At 36.9% G+C, this 27,394-nt stretch overlaps 1 protein-coding gene across 1 annotated transcript in view; it reads right to left on the reverse strand.

Moving 5' to 3' along the window:
• The window catches only part of LOC145984533 (uncharacterized), a 49,401-nt gene that overhangs the window by 17,123 nt on the left and 4,884 nt on the right, over positions 1–27,394 (reverse strand). The window contains exons 3-4 of the mRNA XM_083118186.1: positions 12,880–12,973; positions 5,494–5,883 (exon numbers count right to left, since the gene is read on the reverse strand). Of these exons, the coding sequence (XP_082974312.1) occupies positions 5,507–5,883; positions 12,880–12,973 (471 nt within the window). The 3' untranslated portion in view covers positions 5,494–5,506. The remainder of the gene's footprint in view (positions 1–5,493; positions 5,884–12,879; positions 12,974–27,394) is intronic.

A 27,394-nucleotide genomic window follows, 5' to 3' on the forward strand; every position in this document is an offset into this window, starting at 1 on the left:
TGCATCAATGATTATAAAACTAAAACCACCCAACATTGCAGCTTGAAGACTTTTGCGCAAGAAACAGATTCATTTATACGAAAGCAAAATTGAAATTTTTACACATTTCAAAAATCGAAGATGTTATTTTCGTACTTATTTATTTATATGTACACATTTAAATATTTAAGGGTTCGAGGGAGAAGCATGGCCCACATGGCCCCTCCCCTAGGTACTGACCTTACGTAGACAGTGGAAGAGAAATTTTGGAGAACCTTTCTATTAAATTTAGTATTTACATTCACCTTATGCTCAGATAGGTTAAACCGTTTATTGACAATCGTGAACTTTTCGTTTAATAGATAATATTTGGTTTTAAACGACGGGAGAACATTGGTCGAATTTCCTTTCTTGCTCGTTTGAGAGAATATGTACTTCTACAATAGCAATCGCGTTCGGAAACCGTGAAAAATATGACTTTCGTTTTCAAAGGCAGACAAGCTTGGTAGTCTAGCTTGCTCGCGATCGAAGTGACTCACTCACGCTATTCAAGGCCGCTTCTTATCGCAAAACAGTGCGTCCATGCACAGTGTCTGCACCGAGCACGTTACAAGTGACCAGAGTCGAATTTTAAAGAGAATCTGAAGAATGGTAGATTTCATCAGAGGCAGCTAGGAAGGCACCAGCTCAACATGCAATAGTTTAAGTGATAATTCCTGACAAACAAAAAACCGTATTGAATAATTATTGGGATAGTAATAAGTGTATCCGCTCCTTTTTAACAATGTAAGCTCGAAGACAATCTGTATTCCATTTATTTATATTGGCAACTTGGTCAACCGGAGGTTATTTTATCGCCTTCGATAATCGAATTGTCTGATCGATTATTTTTTGTTTACCCAGGAACGTGCCCCATAGGAGATTTCCGAGACCGGGTTACGCTACTCACTCGTAGCTCCCCAATTTCTTCACGATGGTGGGTTGCCACCGGTCCCATACACAGGCCGAGAACCTAGAGAGTGAGCATAGGCGGACTCGAATCCATGCCGTCCTGCAGTCGGAGGTCACGGAGGAGGACTTTTCTTATTTTACCTTTGGCTAATCGCGACGATGAGGATGAATAATGAATAGAAAAATAAAGAAGGTCACGCACAAAGTAGAGGACGATCTTCAACCTCTTAGGTGACGAGTTCAAGCCCTAAATATGAGGATTTCAACTTTAGACGACCTCGATTTCAAAATTATAAACAAAATGCCTACTTACACTAAACTTCTCATCAAGGCCAAAATAGTTTGTAACTATGAAACTACCCCTGAATACAAATTGACATTTTTTTTCCATGTGAGTAAGAATTAAATGTGTGGCATACAGACATAGATGATACCTTTTGAGAAACAATTAACTGTACCCTGTCCCAGCATCTCCGGTGCAAAGCCGCGCATAGCGGAAGAGAAGTGGAGAGAGGGGATCGAGTGGACAGAGCGAATCAGTGCATGCTGCTGGGCAGGCTGGTAACTGCAGTGGCTTTCCTCCCTCCACGCAATCCCATTCCTCTCACGTGTTCATCGCTGCTCAGATACTTGTTTTCGTTCACCTGCTCCAGAGATAAGTGGGACAGAGTGTAGTTCGCATACATGTAGCAAGTAAAGAAACTTATCCCAGAATGAAAATTCCACATAGTTTTAAAACGTTTGTTTAAGCAATGAATAACTGGAAACGGAACACACATAATTCCCTTGCTAAAATCTAGTGGTCGAAAATTAATTTCAAGACATTTCATATCTATTCACCATATTCCAAGTTATAAGGAACTATTTCGTACATGTTCATGAAACCCTTATAAAATTACAAATAAAATATATTCACAAGCTTAGATATACTAATACGAAGAAAGAAATTCAGAGTTAAATTTCAAATGCATGTGTATAAAGTAATTCTAGAAGTACAGAGCTATATCTGAGTATTTAACTTCTTTTTTGCAGATAACGTTTACAATATTGAGGCGACAGAATAATTAGGAACAGCAGCTCCAAGAAAACAAAGGGCGTAGTGTATTGGTTAGTTTTGAAAGCATTACGATCCCACGTTCGATCCTCCATACTAGACGTTCCTTGAAAAAGAATGCCTTCCATTAAACAAGTGCATGGTAACATTATTTGTAATAGCAGTATATAGTGGCTACATTGGTCTGCATATGGAATTTATAAAAAAAAATAAACAAATAAATGAATTGACACACGTTCAACGGGATATTTTTATATATAAAATCATGAATTATGATACTCTAACGATAATTGTGTACTGCTTCAAAGACATTGACAAATATTAATGAAATCACTATTTATATGTGTGACAATTCAGGACACGCTAATTTTACCCCTTTTCCCACTTGAGTTCAATGCAAGGATGTGTAAAAATTTCAATTTTGCTCTTGTATAAATGAATCTGTTTCCTGCGCAAAAGTCTTCAAGCTGCAATATTGGGTGGTTTTAGTTTTATGATCATTGATGCAAGGCTACCAGACGTCCGATTCACCGATTTAGTCAGGACAGTGCATTATTTTCAATCCCTGTCCCGACTTTTTCGAACTGCAATCGTGATGCGAAAATGTCTCTTTATTATTGTTTTTTTGTTAACTCACAATTAGACATGTTCTTTATTGTATGAATAATTCTAAGTACGCAACATAGAATTATCATGACTTTTTAATGGCGCTCGCAGTATTTGAACTATTTTGTAATATCTGTCTGTCTTTCTCTCTGGTCTATGTCAATGACAGAAATGCAAGCAATATTCTTATTTATTTTTAACCCAATTAAAGGAAAGTGTAAGCATTTAAAAGAAATAAGAAAGATCATCATGTTGCTCTTCCTTAGAAATTGTTGTTCTTCGAGGAAGAAAAATTAGGAGGATTTAGTCCAGCACCTTAGCACAGTGTCCCACGAGTCTCAATTGACTAACACTGTCAAATGTGAAGTTATTTTATGAATAACATTTTCCGCCTGTTTACTGTTTACGTATAACGTTGCACAGATTTGGTAGTTCGCACACGGTGTAATTATTTCGTGTTATCTTACGCAACAGCAAATACATTTCATAAGACTGTTCTGGACACAAGACTTGCATCAGTAAACAAGCATTTTGTCTGTTACAGTATCACAGGAAAAGAACATCGTCCTGTAATGTTCAAGCCTCTAGATATTTTCCATTAGTACGTAATGTCTAATCACAATAATAAGGTAGAAGAAAAAACTCGCATTTTCACAACTACCAATATTCTCGTTTTTAATCACTTCGAAAATTATTTCTCGAAGATATCGGTTATACAAGAAAGCAAATCAAAATTAAAGTAAAAGTTCAACTACACGTATACCAAACTACATTTACAATATTGGAGGGACAGAATACTTTTAAAAAAATGTTGTTTGATTCGAAGGTAAAGGCGTGGTGTAGTGGTTCTTCTACCTGGTTTAAGGAACTGAAGCTTGTAGGGTAGTGGCTACCGTTCAGGATTGTCAATCTGATGGTCGTAGGTTCAAACCCTTCCGGTGGCAGAAAATTTTCGTAAGTTTTAGACATATCCCATTGTGTTCATTGTCCACGCCGTGTGAAACGGAATGATTCAGTTTGGAATTAACGATGGGGGTAGGGGGAATATTGAATTACAAAATCTCCATTTCAACGAACCGAGAAGTGGAGAAAAATTGAATAATTCTTATAAATATTAAAAATTACGTTCATTTTTTTAGTGGTGTAATCGCAGGTAAAATTAAAGATCTTACATGGAAGATTTTAATTCCTTCTGAACTCAGCCAAAAGGTATTTCGCACCGATCTAATATATTCTCCAATATATTTCAAAATGTTATTGAATGTTTCATGTCGATAATTTGACCAATGCATCCATTCTTGACGCTCAGACGATATTTTCTGCAACTACCTCTTCTTTCCAGTTCCTTCTCCGTCTTCTCTCGCTTTTTATCTCCATCCCACTCTTCTCCACTCCTCTTATCTCCTTTCCTGTCTTAGATTTCCGACTCCACTGCACTATTCTCTCTTTGTTAGTTCTTCTCTTTTTCTCTCCTTTACTCTACTCTCCACTTCCCTCTTCTCGCCTCCTCCTCTCCTCTCCACTAGTTTTCCTCTTCTTTGTTCTTTTTTCCTCATCTCCCCTCGAATCTTTTTCCATTCTCCTCACTACATCTCCTCTCCTCGTCTATCCTATCTTTCTTCTCTCCTCTACTTTTCCTCTTCTCCTTTCGCTTTCTCTTTCTCCTCTCCTTTGTAACCTTTCGTTTCCTCTCACCTCTTACCTTACTGTAGACTCATCAGCGATTAAATACTAGAAAACCTATTTTTTTCTTTCAGAAAGAATTTTGTCATTTGCGATATAATAGTGATATTTTTAATAATTTTATACAATAATACTTGTTTATATTTCTTTCGCGTATTTTATAAATATCTATTATGCATGTGGCAACCCTGAAATTGAGCCTGACTCTGCACGCAACCCACCAACGGCTTGTGTAAATTGGGTTGCCTAGTTTAAAATGTCGTTGTCCTAAAACTTTTGAGAGACACTGTACATGCATGTAATTAACAAAGCTTTTTGTGGTACTTGTTAGTTAACATATAAAACCAAAAAAGAGAAGTCAAAAAGTTGCAAGCTCTAATGTGTGGCTCACGAATATGGATCATGAATATTCCATATATGAGAGGTATGGTAAGAACAGAAGACTGTTATAAATTGTAATACAATTTTGTAAGGATAATTATTATAGTTTTTTAAACTATTTATCACAGGCACAGCACTTACTGTTGTGAGTAGTTGTTAGAACTCATTTAATATACAAATAAACATACAGTTTTAAAAGAAATTCCTGTACTTATATAACTACTACAGCTTAACCAAAAACATACAACAAAAACGTAACTACTATAACTGTTTCATATCATGTATGAATACCCAAAGTTATGTTCTGGCCAATGACTGTTTAGACTTCTTGTATTCTCTTACATATAAACACTATTAGTCACATGTTACATGTGTGTGTTAGGCATAAATTAAGTTTATGAGAGTAAAATTCTAAGCAAGTTAGAGACCGATTTTAAAAAAAATCCTTGTGACCAATAACTACATAATAGTTCCCCCTATTAGTTCAGGGAATGGTGGCTTCCACAAAAGTAACAGTGGTAACGTGTGACCAAATGATATTCAATGTACCTTGAAAAAGAGAATGTGTAATTTTTGAAAATGTTTGAGAGCTCCAGACTGCAAGGACATTTTTAATTTGTCTTGCTGTATCCATATTGGGGACAATGTGTACATTTAGCCATTTTTACCATTTGTATGAATGCCTGTATAATGATAGATCTCGTAAGCGAGGGCAAAAAAGAATACTTTCCCTTTTTCTTGCCAGGAAAGATGAATCTTTCATGGCATATCCTCTTTGTTAAATCCTGTTAACTCTAAAATGAATGTACAAGTTAGAAAAATTAATTAGAAATACCTACTGCTGTAGTGTCTTCAGTTATTCAGATTTTTCTTCACTTCTGTCGAATCTGAACAAGCACAATCTTCTGTTGATAACCCTCGTGCATTTGGCTCACTGGAAGTAATTGCTTCACTACACGTAGCTGAAAAAGCACTGCTTGTGGAAGGTGCAACTTGCGTACAATTACTTTGTATTTCCTCATGAGAATTGCACCCAGGTGTAGTGATGGAGGGGCTGGTCAGCTCAGGCACTGCTTCCACAACAACTGTCTTAGTTGGTTCATTGTTTTCTCTTCCGAGAAGATGATCCCATATTCTCTTCACATCCATCTCTAAACTGAAACTATCATCTTCAGTCGAATTGCTGCCTGCAGTCCTAGCTGGTTGGTGTCCTTGCATTGTGAGGGACTCTGAAAGCAAAAATAAAATATGCATTCTAACTTGATGCCAGGCAGGTAAGTACAAGGGTTATTTCAAAAGTTCTAAGAATGACAAAGGAAAAAACATAGTAACCTGTTGAATTTTATTTTATTTTTCCTCATAGTCACCCTTGAGAGCAATGCACTTCCTCTAGCAATGTTCCAGCACAATGACACTAGCACAATTGCATTTTTTTAAAACATATCCTGAGTGTTTTTTTTAGATAAAACCTGAAAAAAAAAAAACAGGCAATACTGGGTTTTATTGGGTTTTCTCATGTTTAAAAATATATAATTTAAAAATTAAATACAGTTTTCCCTGGTAATTAATGTATCATAACATTCAATTTGTATGGACTGAATCAAAACCTATTTAATATTTCTGTTAACCTATTCTGTTCTAAAATATTTGTCCAACAGTTTGATTCTACTCTTCCTGTAAGGTGTAATAGTTAATGCTGTTTTTTCTTTGTGATCAGTTCTAAGGGGTTGCATTCCCTGAGGCACTGTATTTTGGAGTATCCAACAATCAGACTGCAAGCAGGGTGGGGGTGGGGCTACAAAATATGTAATGACTTACTTGACTCAATTCCTTTAGTTCCTACTGGAATATAGGGCATCCAAGAAGCATCTCCACCTCACTCTGTTGCACCTCCTCTTCATTTCTTTCCAACTTTTCCCCGGTTGTCTTCCTTCTTCTTCTTCTTCAATAGTATGTCTCTGTGAGCTCTTGGGTCTTCCCCTATTTCTAGCACCTTGAGGGTTCCAATCAAGTGCTTGTTTCTCGATTGCATTGTCTGCTTTCCTTAGTGTGTGTCCTATCCAGTTCCATTTTCTTCTTTTAATTTGGTTTTTAATCTGATCTTCTGATGCTCGTGTCCAAAGTTCTTCATTTGTGATTACTTCTGACCAATGTACATTTAATATTCTCCTGAGACATCTGTTAATGAAAACTTGTAATCTGTTTGTGACTTTCCAGGATTCTGCTCCATACGGCAATACTGATATTACATTGCTTCTAAAAATCTTTAACTTTGTTTCTGTAGTTATAATCCTACTCTTCCATACTGAATAAAGTTGCACAAAGGCTCCATTAGCTTTTTTGATGCATTGTTTTACATCATGTTCAGCCCATCCATTTGTTGCAAATACACTTCCTAAGTAGGTAAAATTGTCTACATCTTCTAAGATTGCATGCAACCATTGGTGGTGGAGCTTGCATGTTCTGATGATTCGCTAGGCTATACCGGCAGTAGCATGGCTACTGGCAGGGTCTCCCATGTCGGGCAGGCTAGTGAGGAGAAGCCAGACTAAGAAGCAACCTAACGGTCAACGGCTCCAAAGGCAGAAGAAGATGGATGAACATCGCAACGGCAGAGGAGGTGGACGAACCTAGAGGAGTAACACCTCTTTAAAAAACCATGGTTCAGCTGGCTCTGGCTGATAGTACCATGTAAGGGTCCCTTGCCAGGGTTATGACGAACTTGTCAATGGCAGATGTGGTGGAGACTGTGTCCTTCGGTATGACGCAGATGGCAGAAGAGGCAATCCACTCTCTTGGGATTAATAGAGAGAGAACCACTGCCTTGTGGTGAAGAGGGATCTTCAAAGGCTAAGGGAGAAAACCCCTGCAGAAAATCGGCCTGCTTGGTCAAGGCAGCAGCCCTATCACCAAAATTGGGTTGTTACGTGTCTGAATGAGTGAAGCAAACGATAAACATATGGGGAAATAGTTGGTGAAAACAACGATAGATGGCAGCACAAGCGGAAAAACCGAAAGTAAATTATTAATGAATGAGGAGGAACTAGAAAGTGATTAAAACCAAATAAAACACATATAAGGGAATGAGTAGTGATTAAATGGTTTTAAATAAAGGATAAAAAACAAAGGAATAAAGGAAACTCAATGATCAACATAATCCTCATACATTGTATGTATAGAAGATTAAAGAAGTTAAGCAGTAGATTCTAAATTTTGTCTTCCTTCTGGCAAGAAGGTAGCTTCTTGCTAGAGTTTTCTTTGCTTCCATTGGTGGCACTATATCCACATTTGTCGCCCCAAAGCACGACGGTTGTGATATATACATTTGTCACACTGGGCAAATGGTAGTGCTTGGTATAACCGCGATCCTTGGTTGTCCCTTTGGTCGTTATCTTGGTGGCGCTATATCCATATTTGTCAGCCCAAAGCATATCGAGTAGCAATAGAAATGACAAGGAGAAATAAAGAAGAAAGAAGAAGATGATCTTTCCCTAAAAGAAGAAAGAAGAAGATGCTCTTTCAATATCAAAGGAAAGAACAAGGTAATCTTTCCATAAAAAAGAAGATAATCTTTACATAAAGGAAAGAAGAAGATAATCTTTCCATAGAAGAAGAAAGAAGATGAGATTTCAATAATACATGAAAGAAGATAATCTTTCCATAAAAGAAGAAAGACAAAGATGATCTTCCCATAACAGAAGAAAGAAGATGATCTTTCCATAAAAGATGGAAGAAAATTTTGTACTAAGAATCCATGCATATAGTCTTTGTATTGTAGAAGTCTCAGAGAATATATTTCCTTATTTATATCCATTGGTATATATCTCCGCTGTTTGATTCACAGTACAAGAAAATAACCCATAACCCTAGGGTGACACCAAAAGACAGGTGGCAGGGTGCTGTGGGTGCTGCACACCTTAAACTCCATTATTAAAGAAACATCCACGAAGAATAGCTGGACTGACTGAAAGGAAAAACGAAAATTGGGTGTTGGAATGTGAGAACTTTAAGAGAAAGTGGTAGGCTCCGGCAAGCAGTAGCCTAAATGCAAACCTGTGGGTTGGACATATTGGAGATCATTGAAATGAGGTGGAAAAGATTTAGAGAGATACGAACTAACGATGGATTTACATTCTTATACTCCGGAAGAGAAGAAGAGGAACAACATAGAGATGGTGTAGGTATTCTGCTGAGTAAGACAGCAAAGAAAAGCTTATTTTATTGGAGTGGAACCATGTTTCTGAAAGAATTATAACTGCAAATTCAAAACAAAGGTGAGGAACATTAGAATAGTACAGTGCTATGCTCCAACAGAAGTTTCAGACATCACAGAAAAAATGGAATTCTATTCAAAATTGCACCAAGTACTAGTACAAAATAAAATAGACACCTGCATCCTGATGGGAGACATACACACTAAAATTGGATCAGATAATGAAGGAGTAGAGCATATTATGGGTAGACATGGACTGGGGAAAATGAACGAAAATGGCCAGCTACTTGTTCACGTTTGTGCAGAAAATGATCTCATCATAGATGGAACGGTTTTTCCCCACAAAGATATCCATAAAGTGACATGGGTATCACCTGATCATGTGACAGAAAATCAAATTGACCATGTTTGCATTACCCGTAAATGGAGCAGATCCCTTCTGGATGTAAGAAATAAAAGAGGAGCCAATATTGGTAGCGACCATCACCACTTGGTAATTGCAGTCTTTAAACTTTGTATAATGGTAGCATGTAAAAAGGTTTCAAAAATAGGAAAGAAATTTGATGTGAAAAAGTAAAATGATAAAGACACAAAAAAAGATTCGTATTTGAACTGAGAAACAAGTTTGAAAGTCTGCAAATGGAGCAAGATGAAGATACAGAAAGAGAGAGGAGGATACAATAGAGAGAAAATGGCAGAAGACCAAGACAAATTTGATAGAAATAAGCAGTGATCAGAATGCTACATTTTAAAAGTAGCTTCGCTACAACTACAGCTACTCTTCCAAAATGTAGCTTCGCTACAGCTACAACTACATTTACCAAAAAGTAGCTCGCTACGCTACTCCTGTTCGCTACTCGCTATTTTGCTACTTTTCCGCTACCTTTGCATAAAAAAAACTAACAACCACATGTATATTCCAAAGAAGACCCTAGTATGATAGTTGTACTTACTGGAAAATAGATTCTGTTATTTATTATCATGATTCCAGTCATTCGGTAATTTTGATAGCAGTGTTACTTCAGTTGCTTATTTTCAATATAGTGTTTCAGAATAACGTATCAATGTAAGTAGCAGATCAATTCAAATTTGATATATGAGTATTGCAATTAGGATGAAACCAAATTAATGATTAAAACTATACACAAATAAAATTTGGTAGAATTATTTACCTACATTTACATATTTTCCTTGAGAATAAATATTTAGTTAAGTCACATAGTGGTTCAAAACCAGTCTCGATTTGCTTATCTGTGCATAAAGCGGACTCCAAATAAAAACTAGGAAAGACGCCTGAAGGATGGGATCCTCCTGCTCCTCCATTCCCCATGCAGCTCATCGTCATTCATCATTCTTCCTCATTCTCACATTAGCCAAAAGTGGCAGAAAGCGACTCTAGATAAGATTGATTGACTTTTTGTTTTAAAGTCCACTTTATGCACAGAAAGGCTAATCGGAACCGGACCTACAGTTTAAAGTGGGATCCGAACCACTATGTGCCTCCACCGGGTATCGAACCCAGGACCTCTTGACTGTAGATAAGAGAATTACTAAATAAAACATTGATCTTCATTGTCATTAGCAAAAGTAACAGAAAATCTAAAGGGAAATATATTGAGAAAACTAATGTGTAAAACCGAGAGTTCTGTTAACATACTGAGCCATTGATTGCTGGCACTATTGCTGTCATTCTAGTGGAAAATGGATTGCTCCTATTTGCACTGAAAATTGTGTTTTACACAGTAATTAATGACATTTTGCTCCATCTTATACTAGGGATATCCACAATATATCTTCTAGGGTGGCGCAAACGAAGTTTTTTTTTTCCAGGGGTGCCACAAATGAGGAATTTCCCCAAAATATCAACAAAGTAGATGTTAGCTGAAATATATTCATATATGTCAGTTAGTTATCTGGATATTAGAATTATTAAGATACTAATGAAATAAATTACGCGGATACCTATACTGCGATATCCAGATATTTATAATCTACATTATCCGTATTTCCATGTAATAGACTTTGTCTTTATGAACCTCCTGCAAAAGTAAGCATTATTGCCACATTCAAAATTTACCTCAAAATGCTGAGAAGAAATGTAGCTGTAGCGAAATTTTCACTACAACTACTGGAATTTTGTAGCTTCGCTACCGCTAGAACTACAATTTTCAAAATGTAGCACTGCTACAGCTACAAATTTTGTAGCTAGCTACAGTAGCGCCACTACAAGTAAAGCGCTACTTTTGACCACTGGAAATAAATGAAAACGTTTTACGATATAGCAAAAGTAATCAGAAAGACTGGATATCAATGAACACATGAGATAAAATTAAAGCTAGAAAAATGAAGAAAGAAGAATTAAATTCTGTAAAAACAAGAACCCAAAAGAGCTCTCTACAAAAACAGTATAAAGTTTTTGACAGAGAGGTGCTCAATATGATAAATGCAATTGGATAGAACAACAAGCAAGAGTAGCTGAGGAAGCAGCACATAAGGGTGATTTAAAACAGTTTATCAAACAACACGCTTACTGTCAAGGTGACAATTTAAGAAAAATATACCAGTCAAGGATAAGAATGGCAGGCTGTTAACGGATAAACAAGAGCAAATGAAGAGATGGAAAGAGCACTTCGAAGAGGTATTAAATAGGAACATCAGAGATAATGACAGAATGAGAGAAATAGAGAGTGAGGCTGAAGAAACTGAAGATGGAGCAGAAATGAAAATTTCAGACCTTCCTCCTTCCATTCAGGAAATCAAATTAGCACTTAAACAACAAAAGAATGTGAAGTCATCTGGAATAGACCAAATCCCAACAGAGATTTTGAAGGTAAATGTGAACTTGATGGCAGAAATACTATACGAAATGTTAATGGCAGTTTGGGAAAAAGAGAAAATGCCAGAAGATTGGAAAATAGGTCTTATAATAAAAATTTTAAAAAAGGCGATACGGCAAACTGTAACAACTGGAGAAGAATCATGCAGTTGTCTGTCCCAAGTAAAATACTAACTAGGGTTATACTAAATTGCATTCAAGATAAAATAGAAGCCAAGATTAGGAGAGAGCAAGCAGGATTTTCTTCCTGCACAGACCAAATATGTACAGTAAGGATTATCATCGAGCAATGCATAGAATGGAATACTAGATTATGTACCATCTTTGTAGATTTTGAGAAAGCCTTTCATTTCATAGCAAGGAAAAGAATGTGGCAATATTACGGCAGTTTGGAATATAAAAATAACATGATAAGGATAATCCAGGAGTCATATCAACAATACAAGAGCCAAGTTATTCATGAAGGAGAAGTTACAGAACCCTTTGAAACAGAAACTGGAGTGAGGCAGGGATGTATTCTGTCACCTCATATCTTTCTTCTGGTAATAGATACAGTAATGAGAGAAACCGTAAATGAAAAAAGAAGAGGAATACAATGGGGCCTTATGGATTGATTAGAAGACCTAGATTTTGCTGATGATGTTTGTCTGTTGTCAGAAACTTATAGAGATGCAAAAACTAAATTGGAAGATCTGGTTGCAGAAGCTAAAAAAATTCGGACTGACATTAAATAAATCAAAGACTAAAACAATGCGATTAAATGCAAGGACTCAAGATCATATTCAACTACAAAATATGTAATAACCAGTGCTTTTTTTCTGGTAGTGCACAACGATACTCCGTGCTGGCACCTTATTATAGGTGAGGATAAAACTAATAACATTTTATTTTAACAAGAGAAATGAGTGTGTGTGATGTTAGCTCTCGAAAGCTAAGAAGCCTATCCGGAAGTCACCTGGCTGATTGCCCAAGAAAAGCTCTTCAATAATAGCCGCCAGGGAAGCTTCAAGAATTATTTCATCTAAATCTAGTTATAATTGAGAATTTATGATCTTCACGTCTGTGTATCCCTACAGGATTTCATTTATAGTGTTTTGGTTATCTATAAACTACAATAAAAAACACACGTCAGTTATAAGATTGCATCAAAATTACATAGTTTTGAGTATAGCTCACCAATATCTCTAGAAAGACTTTCCATTGTCTGTTGCACTTGACTCGCAGATTTGTCCGAAGATGTTGACTCGGGTGCTTCTGCCAGGTAATCACACTAAAAGAATTAAAAAATCCAGCATTAAAGGCAGGCCTACCTGTGAAATAAGTAAAATAGTAAATTTTGGTAAAGTATTTAGTTAAACATGTAGCATAGGGCTGAGCCAATACTGATACATTGGTATCAGCTGATACCAGTATTATTAGTACTAGAAAGTATTAGTTGGAGTTAAATCACCAATAATGGCAGATATTTTTCTGGAGTCCGCAAAATGCTGCATGACACTTTCACAGAGTCTAAATATTTCATTATTTTTACAACATTGTGGAAATAAAGGAATTTTTCTTATTAACCCTTAAGTGTAGATGGCAAATGTATGCACCATCTACAATGTGCTGTTCCAGTGTGAAAGGGGTATGTATATATACGCTTTGTGTTTGCTTTGACTAGATTCAACTGCTGGTGGCATCCACATTGAGAACATAACAATCATAAACTAGTACTCACTTTATCCACAAAACTGTTTTTTCTTCTTTGTTCTATTAATTTCAGTGGCCAGTGCCACCAACCATCTTCGTTGGTGGCAGTGGCCACTGAAATTAATATAACAAACAAAAATCAGTTTCGCAGATAAAGTGAGTACTAGTTTCTCCATATTTATATACTACCACGTCTTTTCTCCCAATTATGAATGACAATCATGTTAGGTGAAATTATGCTAGCTGTATTAAAAACCAAAACAGTGGCAGAAGAAGGAGAAGAATGTAAGTTAGACATAAGAAAAGTTGTCTGTTCTTGTGCAGTATAGTTCGTGCACAGTAGAAAACTGAAATATGGCTCAACAATGAAATTTGTGTGACGTAGGTATTGAGTTACATGTCTTTTTAAATTTAATTTTTGTTTTAAGTCTACTGTATGTGCATATAGGCTAATCGGGACTGGACCTATAGTTTGAAGTGGGATCCGAACCACTGTCCAATGTGACACCACAGGGTATCGAACCCAGGACCCCTTGATTGCAAGGCGATGATGTTACCACTATGCCACAGGTGAAGCCAGAGTTGCACTTGTTGCTGATCTCTGAAAGTAGTGGCAGTGAATCTGAATAGGAATATAAAGAAGGAGGGATTGATAAAGTGGATTTTTGCTATATATAAAAAAGAAAAGCATTTCTCAGTAGTGACTTGTTCACAAAATTCCACACTTAAGGGGATAAATGATTCTCTCTGTGCAATTATTAATATTTTAAAGTAAAAGTATGGCTCTCACAATTTCTTCCTTTGTCATTTCTGATTCTAAAATTACCCACATTGCCATAAGGATTAGAATGTAGTTACAATTTTAATGTAGGTAACAACATAAATAACCCATGGTGCAACACTACCAACTGCCACCCTCACTCCCACCTGACCCTACTTACTCACTCACCTGAGGTGGGAGATCATGCAACCAGTGTGGTCAGCATGACGAACCCCCAGTCATTGTTGTAGGTTTCCATGACTGGGCTACGCTACTCATTCATAGCTCCCCAATTTCCTTACAATGGTGGGTGGCCACCGATCTCATTCACATGCTGAAATCTCAAGAGAAAAGTTGTTACACTTTCCCCAGGAGACTCAAACCTGCGTGCATCCCATAGCTGGAGCCCAAAGCATGATGCCTTAGACTGCATTGCCATGGTGCAAGACTTTAAATGTACGTACTTACAATTAATTTTTCCATTATTTAAAAAGCATTTGATACTTACTTTAAAAAAAAATCAGTCATCAGAAATAACCAATACAATCTAAATAATCAGTAAATAAAGTACAAGTAAGGGATTACTATGTTTAATACCTTAATGAATAGCTTCAGAATGTTAGAATTTAGGAATCACAAGAAAAGCATTAAAAAAAATCCACTTTGCACATAGAGACAATCTGGATAAGACTCTACAGCATTGTTTCTCAACCTATAGGGAACAACCCACTGTTGGGTCCTGAGGGGGCATTTTTTCATTCGTAAAGTGGCTTGAGAGGTGATTTGGGTACACTACTTTATTCACCAAGAGGCACTGGCTCCTAAAACTATGCCGAGTGGTTTCAAAACTATTTTCAACCTTGCAGTTAAAAACGTAAACTTTATAAAAGCTTGTCCGTTAAATGCAAAACCTTTTCTGTGCCATGCAATGAAATGGGCAATGAATATAAGTACCTTCTGCTTCACACAGAAGTGCATTGGCTCTCATGAGGTAAAGTCATTGTAAGACTTTTCGAACTTAGGCAAGAAGTCATGCTATTTTTGAGTGATTGTAAGAATGAGTATGCAAAAGTTTTCAGATGAGAATTTTTTGGCTACATTACCTTACAACGCCAACATATTCAAACTGAATGAACTCAATCGATCAATTCAAGGTCAAACTATCACTGCGTTCCAAGCTTATGGTGCAGTCAAGGCATTCTAAGGCAAAAATCAGTTTGTGGTCAGAGTATGTACAAAATGGTAACTTTTCTGCCATCCAGACCTTAGAATCTTTTGTAAGTGAGAATGATCTTTCCATTTGTGATTTTTGCTATTCTGTATTATCTCATCTCTCTGCTCTCGGTAACGAGACTGAAAATTACTTTCCAGAAAGTTACAGTGAATTCAATTGGATTCAAGACCCACCCTTGTATTTTGAAAGTTCAAACATGTTGTCAGTAAAACTAAGAGAACAACTGTGTGATATCTGTGATTCTGGCATTAAAACTAGGGTAGTTCATTCACACAGTGTTGACCTGTGACAGTAGTCTTATGAAGAACCAGATAAATGTAAGACTGAAAAGCTCTCAATTTGGTATCTTTCTATGCAAAAAAAAAAGTCTAGTGAATGTAGCAAATATTTACATGTATCTATGATTTTACATAATTACATTATGTAATTTTAGCTTTCACAATTTCTGCATAAAATAATGAAAATATTTTTCCAATGCCAAAAGTAGTTACAAAATAATTAATTTTGGTATCTAAAACAATAGCAAATTTCTTCCAGATTGTTTCATTTTTGTGCATGGCAGAGATTAAGGTATGCACAGATGTTACAATGTGAGCATGTCCAGATTTAACTGGGGCAACAAAAGTTCCAACTACATCACAGCACTCCCTCTCACCCCCCCCCCCCCCCTGAAGTTGGTTAACACACTGGATTCACAGTAAATTCATACATCTGTAATACAATTGATCCCCACCACTGGCAAAATCACCTGAAGACAAAAGAAGTGGTGGTCTCAAGACATAGTGTTCCAACAGGTGTAAGTAGTAAAAGCAATAGGCAAAGGATAACGTCCAGCTGATATTACATGTTAATAAGGAACTATTGTCACTAATATTCAGAATTGTCATGGCCTGTAGAGGAGAACATACCAATGTAGACATGTTAAACTTCTGCCTTGTAATAAGCCATTTCTCTGGCTGTACAGAAATGAAGAAGGTTGAATGTATCTTATGGTTTGAAGAAATTTCAACTTAAGTGTAACTTGCAACACACCACCACCTAGATGGCACATGTGAAAACTAGTGTTTTTTATTCCATATACAGAAGCAACAGCCATAAATAAATTGATGCCAGGCACAGTACAATCTCCAACTTTACTTTCCGCAAAGAAAATAAAATTTAGACCTGTTCCAAGTCAAACATCTTCAAAAGTCAACTCTTCCAGGTTTTACAGATCCGTTACTTCTCTCTTCCTGTAGGGACCATGTTTCTGTGGTTTTGATGCTATTTTAAATTGTAGGTCCTTTCCGAAAACAAACTTTTGGCTTGCTAGCTGGGACCATAAACCCACTGTACCCCCTTGAGAATTAAGTTGATTTTTTTTTTAATCGACAGATTTTGATGTTTCACGTAATATAAAATTGGTTACAGTGCTTGGAACACACAAATAGCTGAGATATTTGATCCCAAAATATGGCCTGTGTAAGAAAAAACCTGCCATCTTGGAGTACTCTCACCACTTTTTATTAGTAAAAACTCCTTGTATACATACTCAAATAGTGAAAGAACACATGCAGAAGATAACACCATTAAACTTCACTCCTAACTTAACAAAAACGTGCAAAATTGCTATCAGCCGCAAACCTAACATTTATAACAATAATTTCACTTCTATTTTGGTTCCGTAAGCTTTCAGGCCTTCATGTTTCATTTACTTTATTTTAGAATACATTTATGAAATTAAGGAGCATCTGCTGCTTTTGTGATGTGTCATGTTGGGTGCTATATTCACTTGCGCAAAATCCTTGGGCAGTTCTGCTTCAGGTCACGTTCCGATTGTTTTATGATTTTTTTTAAAATTCTCCTAGCAGGAAGACTAATTATCATAGAATTTTGGCAATCATTGTCACATGAAATTTGAACCTTCCTTAAATTAATGAGTACTGTTTGGATTTCGAAAGAGAGAACTTAAAAATTACCTTACGCAAGCATGAGCGATTCCCATGGACAATGTATTTTCTGTTGTAAAGCGACTGTAAGTATTGTAGACTACTATCAGATTAAAAAGTTTGAAAACCTGAAAATTAATAATTGTGTTTAAAACCTTTCTGCCTGCACCCTACTAAAATTTCATAACAATCCGACAACCCGTTCTTGATTTCAAAGATATTGATTGTTTGTAAAACTAAAAAAGGCCCATATTTTTGTTCTCATGACGATAAAAAATAGAAGGAATACTAAAAAATGGCTAGCATAGATTAACTCAGAATTAAATAAGCTAAATTTTGAAGTAATGCGTTTTATGTAGGTCTACTGGTTAATTTTTAATTGGAGTTGAAACTCTAGTATGTATAATTTTTAATCCGATAGTTGTGGGACTTAAAGTTGAAGTAAATCAGAACCTTACTAGAATGCATTTAGGGACTTTATTTTAACCTTTAGGTCTAACCGCTGTGTTATTTTGTTTCCATTTTTCTACCTTACCCCTTCGAATGAAAAGTGGACTCTTCCATGTACCTTTCTGTTGAGACGCAATCTACACCAGTTCAAAGTCTTGCATTGTCGTCTTTGATTTCAGTATTGTTTCCGGTGAGCGGTCTGTCAGACGTGCCATAGTATTTATATGAGTTTTTTTACCCCGTATACTCAGTTTATATTACGCATGCTGTTGTGTGTGATGTCTTTCAATCTATATGTAAACATGGCTGAGAAAGCAAGACCTTCTGGATGTGTTTTACAACCTTCGGATCCTAATTATTGATTTGATTGATTGATTTAGTTTATTTTACTTCGCGTTTTGTGCCTCTAGGCTAATTTGCGAAGATGGGGATGAGTGATGAATGGACATTCACAAACAACCAAGCCCGACCGGGATTCGAACCCGGGACCCTTGGCGTCGCAGCGCGATGTGCTAACCACTCGGCCACAGGGTCGGGCAGGATCCTAATTATGAAAGGAAATCTAAAGGACTTATTGATGAAGTTCTAAATGACAGTGCTAATGATTCTGACTTTGAATTCATTAGAGAATTGGAGAAAACCCTGATGACATAGAAGTACGGGGTCTTCTGTTCACAGAACTAAGACTGTGTGATTCAAAATCAAGGTAGTGCATTTATTACTTTTCAAAAATCTAAAATTATATCTTTGATATTCATCTTTCCAAATGTGATTTTGATGCGAGATAATTTATGTCAAATATTCTGTAAGTCAGACAACCTTGAATTTTTAATAGTAGTTAACATACTGTTTGTTTATGTTATAGTTGAATTGTACTGACAAGAAGGAGAATATATATATGTTACTCTCGATTTGTAATATTATGAGAAAATAAAAAGCAATAGTAATGGTATTTCAAAGGTAATGGAATTGAGTAAGAATAAGTTTTAGTATTTTCTTATCATTTACTATCTTGTTATTAAATTGTCTGTATTGTTTATACTATTATTATTTTTTTAGATTTTATATATACCATAATAAACTAACTTCACTTAACATGACATAACCTCTAAAATAAATAACATTTTATCTCCGACCACTCCATAGTAGTTGCGTAACTATTGACGTCCATACTACCTAAGTATTAATGCTAAGAGAACCAAACCTGGCCTGTCTAACCTAAATACAAAAGCATATATTGAACAAAATCTTAAGTAATCGCTAAAACTCCGCAGTACACTTCGCAACTTCTTATTTGACCGCCCTGAAAAATTTCAAAGTCCGGAATTCGTAAATTTGGCAGCATAGCGCTTCAGAGCCAACTAAGAGTAGCCAACTTTGCAACATTTCTTCTTCCTGAATGAAAACGCTCGTGAATTTTTTTTTCATTCTTTCACATTCCATAAAGTAAAGATACCCTAAAGCACTAATAAAATACATGAGTAGACAAAAAAAATGTTAAGTAGAAATACGAATGTTGAAAATATTTCAAGATTCCTCGCTCTGAATTTGAAAAGAGGTAAATTTATGTGCATTTTGAAACACTGAACAAGTTCTCATCCACTTGGAAAGAATTGCCGTCACATTTGAATGCAAGGAGGCAAATTCATGATGATTTTATACGAAATTTTTATGAAAGATACCTTGCACAACACCAAACGATTCTGCAAAGTGTGTCTTTTCCTTGGTTATTGGCGAAAAATGGTTCGAAACTCCGGCACAAGGTTTCTTCAACTGAGATCAACGTGCTTTACTGAGGTTTTCGTTAGAAATCTCCTGGAGTAGTTGGTTAGATGACAACACTTTTCATTTTTTACTGTTTTCGTCAAGATCGAAACATCGTAGGTTCAAATCCCACCCCTTCCTGATTATGTTTTCTTTTTTATTTACCGAATACGAAGTGTTGTAATAACGTAATATAAGATTATATGATATTACTGTAAATATTTATGCGATGCATACTCAGTGGCGGCGATTGAGTTCCAAAACTGATGGGGCAAGGTGTCAAAACTGGGGGTTTCCCTTGGGAGATAAGGTTTAGCATAGTGGGAGGGCAACTGTTCCTCTACCCCCCCCCCCCCCCGTCTAATCGTTGCCACTGTGCATGCCTCAAGTAATATTTCTACTAATGTTCTTAAACTTTCAGTGATTGGCAGGATGTAGGAAAAACTTATCCTTTCATTCAGCTGTCATAAGTTATGTTAACACATACGCGTATTTTAAGAACTTATATGTCATTAATATCTGTTCTTAAACAGGATGTTGTAATCAAGGGGTCCCGGGCTCAACACCCGGTGGAGGCACGTTGCTTCGGATTCTAGTTTAAAATATAGATCCAGTACCGAATAGTCTGTCTGTGCAGCAAGTAGACTTAAAACAACAATAGAGAAACATATACAAATCAGCGGCGTATACTCTGGGTCATCTAGGTAATAGCAGATGACCCGGCTGTATTTCTTTTTTAAAAAAAAAATGTATATATATACACATTTCTTCCCAATTTTCTTCCAAACCAATTTCGATGCATACATTTCCTTGCTTCCAGCGCGCGAATACTTCCAATCGTTTGCCGCCGAATGTCCGGGAACCTTTCTCCAGCCGGTGGAATGTCTACAGGGAATCTCACCCTGACGTCATTCCTCCCGCTTCCCTTGCAACCCTTGGCGAGGAGGGAGGAGAAAGGAAAGAGGGGGAGGAAACATTGCTTTTCAGGCGCGGTGATTCCGTGCCCAGGGTAAGCTCCTTCTTGTGAGAGTCCACCGGTCGCACTCTCAACCTTCAGAGCCTCTCCATTCCCTCCGCTGAATAGGGAAAACATACCCGGTAGAGTGCGAAGAACAGGAAAACTGAATAACATGGGCAAACCAATTCTACGTTAATTTTCACTTTACATTTGCTTCTGTCTTGCTGATTTCTGTTACTTGAACATAAATTTATCAAAAGGGAAAAACTTAAATATTGAAGATGAAGCAAACTGAATTAAAATTCAAAGCTTAAGAAATTAAAGCACCTATTTGCTGACTCCCCCCAATCCTTGTATTTACAAAAATAGTGATTGTTTCTCCTCTCTAATCTTCAAAAGCAGCGAGAATACTTCTTTCACGGAACTGAATATTTTTTAAAGGGAAAGATATGAAAAATAAATTATATATATTAGTTAATTTAAGTTGCTATATTCCGCCTGTTTAGATTAATAGTGATGAAGATGAACGAATTAAACATAAACGAAAAAAACACATCAGGCACGTAACCAGGTGGAGGACTCGGGGGGGCTGAAACCCCCCCCTCCCCGAAATCCTACAAATATCTAATTTAAAAAGTGTATAGTGATAATTAATTTTACTTCATTAGCAGGATTAAACACTTTGCATAATACGTTGTAATAATCTGAGATTCATCTTCAGGACTTCTAACCCCACTGTTTCAACTTTATGTGGCGGCTGCTAATAAGGGATGATCCCCATCCCGAAATAAAATTCTGGCTCTGACCTGCAATGATTCGAACTTTTAAAAACCTGTCATTTCGAGCTCGGAAAGGGATTTTTTTTTATCATTCATAGGGAATTTCTTTCTGAGCCAGGAGCACAACAACAGAAGTTTGGCGCGTGAAACTGAATGCGTGTAGTCGTTGGCTTCGTGTTTATTATTTATTAAGGTGTTAGTGTTTGTCGTGATAGTGCTGTGTTAAAGGGTAATGGATGTGATACAAGATTTGCTGGTGAAACCTTTTGGAACAAGATCTTTTCAGGAGAAGTTGCAAATTGTTAATACAGGTAGGCCAGTGTCATCGCTTGAACTTATTTCTACACACAAAGACAAAAATCGGGAATATGTGAGGCATTTTCGCAAGCAAATTATGACAAAACACCATGGTTGACAGGAAGTATAAGTGTTAATAAGCTTTGCATTTTTGTTGGCCGTGCTTACTTTTCGGGGCTGAAAAGAATGTATGGACGCGTGGCTGATACTGTAATCTTTGCAACACTTGTGTCAAACATGAAAAATCCAAAAGTCACATAACTTCCTTTGTTAAGCTGCAATCTTTCGCAAAGACACGTATTGACGTGAACTGGACAAACAGCGTGCTTTGGATGTGGTACGGCACAAGTGATCGGGTCCTGGAGTAAGTTGAATTTTGCACTTAAATTAATATTGCGGGTTTTTATTTCACTAGTGCACGTCTTTCATTTTATATTTCACAGGCTGTTTTTTATAGCTTTATAATACTGTCTTGTTTTATTATTTGAAATTCTACACGTATAGTAAACTGCAATAACGAGAATTAATTGATTGTGATCGTAGCAATAAGACAAATATTCCGACACAATATTCCTAAATCCAATATGGAGCTTGACATAAATTGCACGGAAACTTTTGGAGTTTGAGGATCAAAAGGTCGGAGATTACCCACTCGTTAGAACCAGCATACACCACTGATACAAATAGAATGTTCTCTGCTTGGAAGTTACGAGTGAGTAGCGTAACCCGGTCATAAAAATCTTCTATAACGGCTGAGGGCTCGACGTGCTGACCCCACGTCACCTCATACCAGTTGAAGAACTCACACCTCTAGGTAGAATTGTGGGAAGGAGACTGGCAGTCGGGAGATAGGCCAAGGCCCTATATGCTCGTCAATACTCGTCAGAAATTCAATCAAATTCATTCAGCTGTGCGTCATAAGTTGTGTTAACACACATTATGAGTCAATAATAATAAGTTAAGAAATTGACAAGACGTTTCTGTACTGAAGGTAACTAGAGGTTGTTTTCTTGTAACGTCGTTACTGTGTCCAGCTCGGCATTGTGATTAAAATTACTCTATCTGCATGTTCACTTTCCTCTTACATAAGTTTTCCTTTCGCGAAAACATCGTTCCATAGTTTCCAGTTTCTCAATATATTTTTCTATGAAGTGTTGAATATAATTCTAGCCTGCTTTCCACAAGCTACACAACTTCTTCCTCTCTCTCTCTCTCTCTCTCTCTCTCTCTCTCTCTCTCTCACTCAGAGGTGCAATGTAACATAATTTAAGAAGGCCATTGTTGCACAAACGATAAACGAACATGTGTTAAATTCGGTAAGATCAGCAGGTAAGGGAAGCTCGATTTTAGCTGCAAATCAGTGCCTTCGTTACAGGAAAATCCCCAACAAAGCAAGGAAATAACTAATGAATGGTTATGCTTTAATATCTTTAGGGTTAAAAATAGGTGATCTAAATCTTTAAAAGAAAACCGTTTTCCAGATAGAATAGGTGTATGCATGAATAGAAAACAAAAATTAAGATATTGTATTAGCTGTGGAGTTCATTCTGTTGTAGCTTTGTGGCACATCCGGTAAAGGCACCCATTTCCAGTTCCACTTGTGTCTTTGATTAGGGTTCGAGCCTCACTTCATCTGGATATTTTTATTTATATTGAGGCCTGTAAGACAATAATATATGAAAGGTTCCAAATTATTTCTTACACGAGTGTATTTTTTTTTTTAATTTGTTAGTCCTGAAAAGGACTGTTTGGGAAAATTGAACATTTATTTAATATCTTGTCCAGTAGCCACCTGCATCTATGACATGTCTCAGGCGTCGAGGAACGGATTGCACAAGATGTCGAATATACCTGTGCGAAGTGCACACTTCATTCCAGGCATTGTTGACGTGGTCAAATAGTTCATCACTTCTGCGAGGTGGTGGATCGGGCCAGCTTTCTTTCAAACATCGAACGACCTCGGCCCACATATTTTCAATTGGGTTGATGTCGCATCCCATGGGTGGCCAGTCAATTAGATGTATGTCGTTTCGTTCAGAAAACCAACGCTGAACGATGGCTGAATCATGGATGGAGGAGTGGTCTTGCTGGAAGTCAATATTTCCCTCGGGATACAAAGCTCGCAAGCCAGGAACCATAACATGCTCCAAAATGTGCACATACTGAATCCCGTTGAGACGTCCTTCTATGCGGTGTAGGTCACCTCCGCCACCGAGAGATATCCAACCCCAGACAGGCATGCTCACGCGTCCACGCCGACGTGAGTTAGCAAAAAAATGGGGATCAAATCGTTGTCCTTGACGCCGGTAGACCAGAACCGGACCATCATTTGCAGTAGAAAATACTTTCTCGTCTGAGAAGATTACTCTATCCCAAATCCTATCAATATTTTCTTCAGCAAATGCTAGCCTATCAGTTCTGTGTGCATCCGTCAAGACCTCCTTCTTTACTGCCCTTCGTGCCCGTAAACCAGAAGCAGCCAGCCTCCGCCGAACTGTCTGTGGGCAACCAGGAAAATCGGCCCTTGCCTTGAGTTGAGTGGCTGACTGGAATGGATTGGCTTCACACTCCGCTATCAGCCGATCGTCTTGCACTGGTGTCGAAACACGGCCCCAGCTCTCGCGTCTTTTCCGTGATGCCTCACCAGTTTCTTCGTATCGAGCTCCTTGCTGTCCGTGCTGGAACGCCATACTGCTCGCCAGCTAAACCAGGTGACAATCCAGCTCCCTCGATCAAACCGATCACTCTTTCTCTTGTGGATTTGTTGTAGTGCTCCATTCTTCGCGAGGTTGAAGAAATAAATGTTGCATGCCTCTGTTTAGAGCGTAGTTCAAAGGAAATAAGGTCTTCTATTGGTATAGTTAATCACGTGATGCTGCAGTTGGTTCAAAGACGACTTCCAATTACATTCAGCCATGAAAAGTTTCGTACGAATTCATACCAGAAAAGGATGTCAAGAATAATAAAATAAATTTAACCATTATTTACAATTACATTACTTTCATTTAACAAATAAATATAGAATAATTATGACAAATGTGCTACAACGAGTGCTCTTTACATCCATGTGTAAAAGTATTTGGTATTACTAAACACGCACACACGTTCGGAACATCTGTAGCGTAGTTGTAACGTTTCAGACAAGCATACATCTTCTTACGTTCATCTTTTCTCTTTGAGGTATTGGTTCAAACCCGGCTCAGCTTTCACGTTTTTTTTTATGTAATACTTAGTAAAGTTTTTGTCACAATTTTTTCGTCCACAAAAAAAAACAATAAAAACAATAATTAAACGATCTTCTCCCCAAAACAATAATTGCAACATCATATTTATTCACATAATAAATCTATTCCACTCATAAAATTGATTCCTTCGGGTCTTAATGCAACATCACCGAAACATTCAAGTTTCAATGTTCATGTTGGAAATTGAACAATAAACAGTTTTGGGGACACATTGCTTTATATAAAACCTCATGTTATTATAGAAATATACACAAGACGTCGAATGAAAGTATGCGTAAGGAATACTCTTGAAACTCTAGAGTTGTAATCATGCGATTTGTTTTTCATAGAGTAATCTGTTATATTCAAGGTTAATTATTTCAAATTTTTTGTATTCAGTAAATATCGTACTTCTGTGTTCACTTGAACAGAAAAGAAATTGAGCGGCTAGGATTTGAACCTGTGATCTTTCATTTTAGATAAAAAAAATACACGTCTTACCAACTGTTCTACAAGGAAATAGACAAAAAGTTTCCTAACATGGTTGCGGCAACAACCACCTGCCAGTGCTCCAAACATTTCTTTGCCACAGATTGTGGATAAGTTCCTCTCTACACAAATGCAGTGTATTTTAGCTCAAATTTTGCCTAAACTCATGCGAACTTTGATGAAGAGGATTTACCGGGATATCAACGAGGTTATTTCTGGATAGGCTTCCGAGGTTTCGAGAGCTCTTTTATCTTCAGGGATTGAAGGGATGACGGATAACGTGCTTGTTACTGGCAAGCGTGGTCGTAACTGCGATTCCTCATGCTGCCGAATTTTATTTTCGGAAGGAGTATGGCATCGGACGTAAAATATATATATATACTGTTCTTGGATGATCTCTCTGTGTATATCAGGAGGTGGCAGTAATGATGAAGCGTTTAGAATTTTCGGAAACCATTTCAATTATATTACTGAATCACGTGCCACGTGGAATGGCAGAATCAAGTAACGTATAAGCAAGTCTGAGGGTGGCTGTTTTGAATATTGCGAATTTGGTGGAAAGTTCGTTAGATATACTTTCTGTTGAAATAACAGTATTATTTTGTTGAAATTAGACAAGTATTTTGGATGTAAAGCAGTGCCGAATTAATGATCATTCTCAAGTTTTGCATTTATTAGATGTCACGTAATATATAAATAGTTATTAGTAGATTTTTATCGCATCGGCCTCGGTCGCAAAAGGTATTTACTTACGTTTATTGGGGATTTATTATTAGATTTAGATGCATTGGAAGATCGAAGTGAGGGGAACAAGAACAGTCATTACTAAATAAACGACATCACATAACCAATCTTAGCGAATTGAATACATTAAACTCTCCCGTTCGTTACAAAAATTCAATACATCAATGTAGTGGATTATTTCCTATTATAATTGTGTGTGTTTGTGTGTTAGTATTTTGAAATAATTAATATTTTAGTTGTGGAGTGAAGAGCGTACACAATACTTATCTTAAATTCCATTACTTGATTGATGATTTGGTTTAATTTACTTCGCCTTTGTGACGTTTTTGGTTCATCGCGAAGATGAGAATGGGTGATGGGATGATGAAATTGATGAAGGAACACTTACAAAGAACACCCATGCCTGACCAGGATTCGAACCCAGGATTAAATACCATTACCTACAGCATCCTGAATGCATATATATTATATGTAAATTAGTCATAATGTGTGTTAACTCAGCTTATGACGAATAGCTAAAATACAAAAAGTTTTAACCTTAAATCCTGGCAAGCAACTGAATAAGCATTAACCTTCTTAGGGAGAAAATGTGCAGAAGAGACATCCCTTGAAGTGTGCATCGGATATTTTACAGTGTTGAAATATCAATTGTCTCTGTTTAGCACACACACACAAAAAAAAAAAAAAAAAAAAAAAAAATAGAGGGTGGGATTTGAACCCGCGACCTTTCAAGTATGTTGAAAAATATGGATACCAGCGTCTAACCAACTGCTCTACGTTAACTTAATGACAATATTCCCTTACAAACACGTAGATGTTTATGATAAAATCGATCTTCCTGTGTTCCAGCATGTTTTCTCCACAAGTCGTGAAATAAATGATTTCTTTTAGATCTGTTCGATATTGTGCAGGGCATTGTAAATAAAATGTCGCATAAACTCCTCAGAAATTTGCCTCTTTCTACTCAAACTTGATGGCGATTTACTCCAGGAGGAGAAAACCCCTGTTCAGTGTTTCAAACCTATGTGATATCAAGTCGAGCACGCAGAATTGTTACAATTTCGCACGATTCTCATTCTTATTCTTATTTCAATTTACTATTTCAGTTTCAGTGTGTATTATATTAGCGATTGATAGTTTATAAGTTCATGGAATGTGCGAAATTGGAATCCTTTCACCGCAGCGTTTTTCGTCTAGTTGAATGACGAACTCAAAGTTGGCTACTCTCAGCTGGCGCTGAAGTGCAATGTTGCTAAGTTTACGATTTTCGGACTTAGAATTCTTTCGGGGCGGTCAAATAAGAAGTTGAGAAGTGTACAAAGTTAACAGAAGTAAATCTAAATCGAACCATATTAAAATTTCATTCGTAGGA

Source organism: Lepisma saccharinum, chromosome 2, assembly GCF_977018435.1.
Source record: "Lepisma saccharinum chromosome 2, izLepSacc3.1, whole genome shotgun sequence".
Classification (NCBI taxonomy): Eukaryota; Metazoa; Arthropoda; class Insecta; order Zygentoma; family Lepismatidae; genus Lepisma; species Lepisma saccharinum.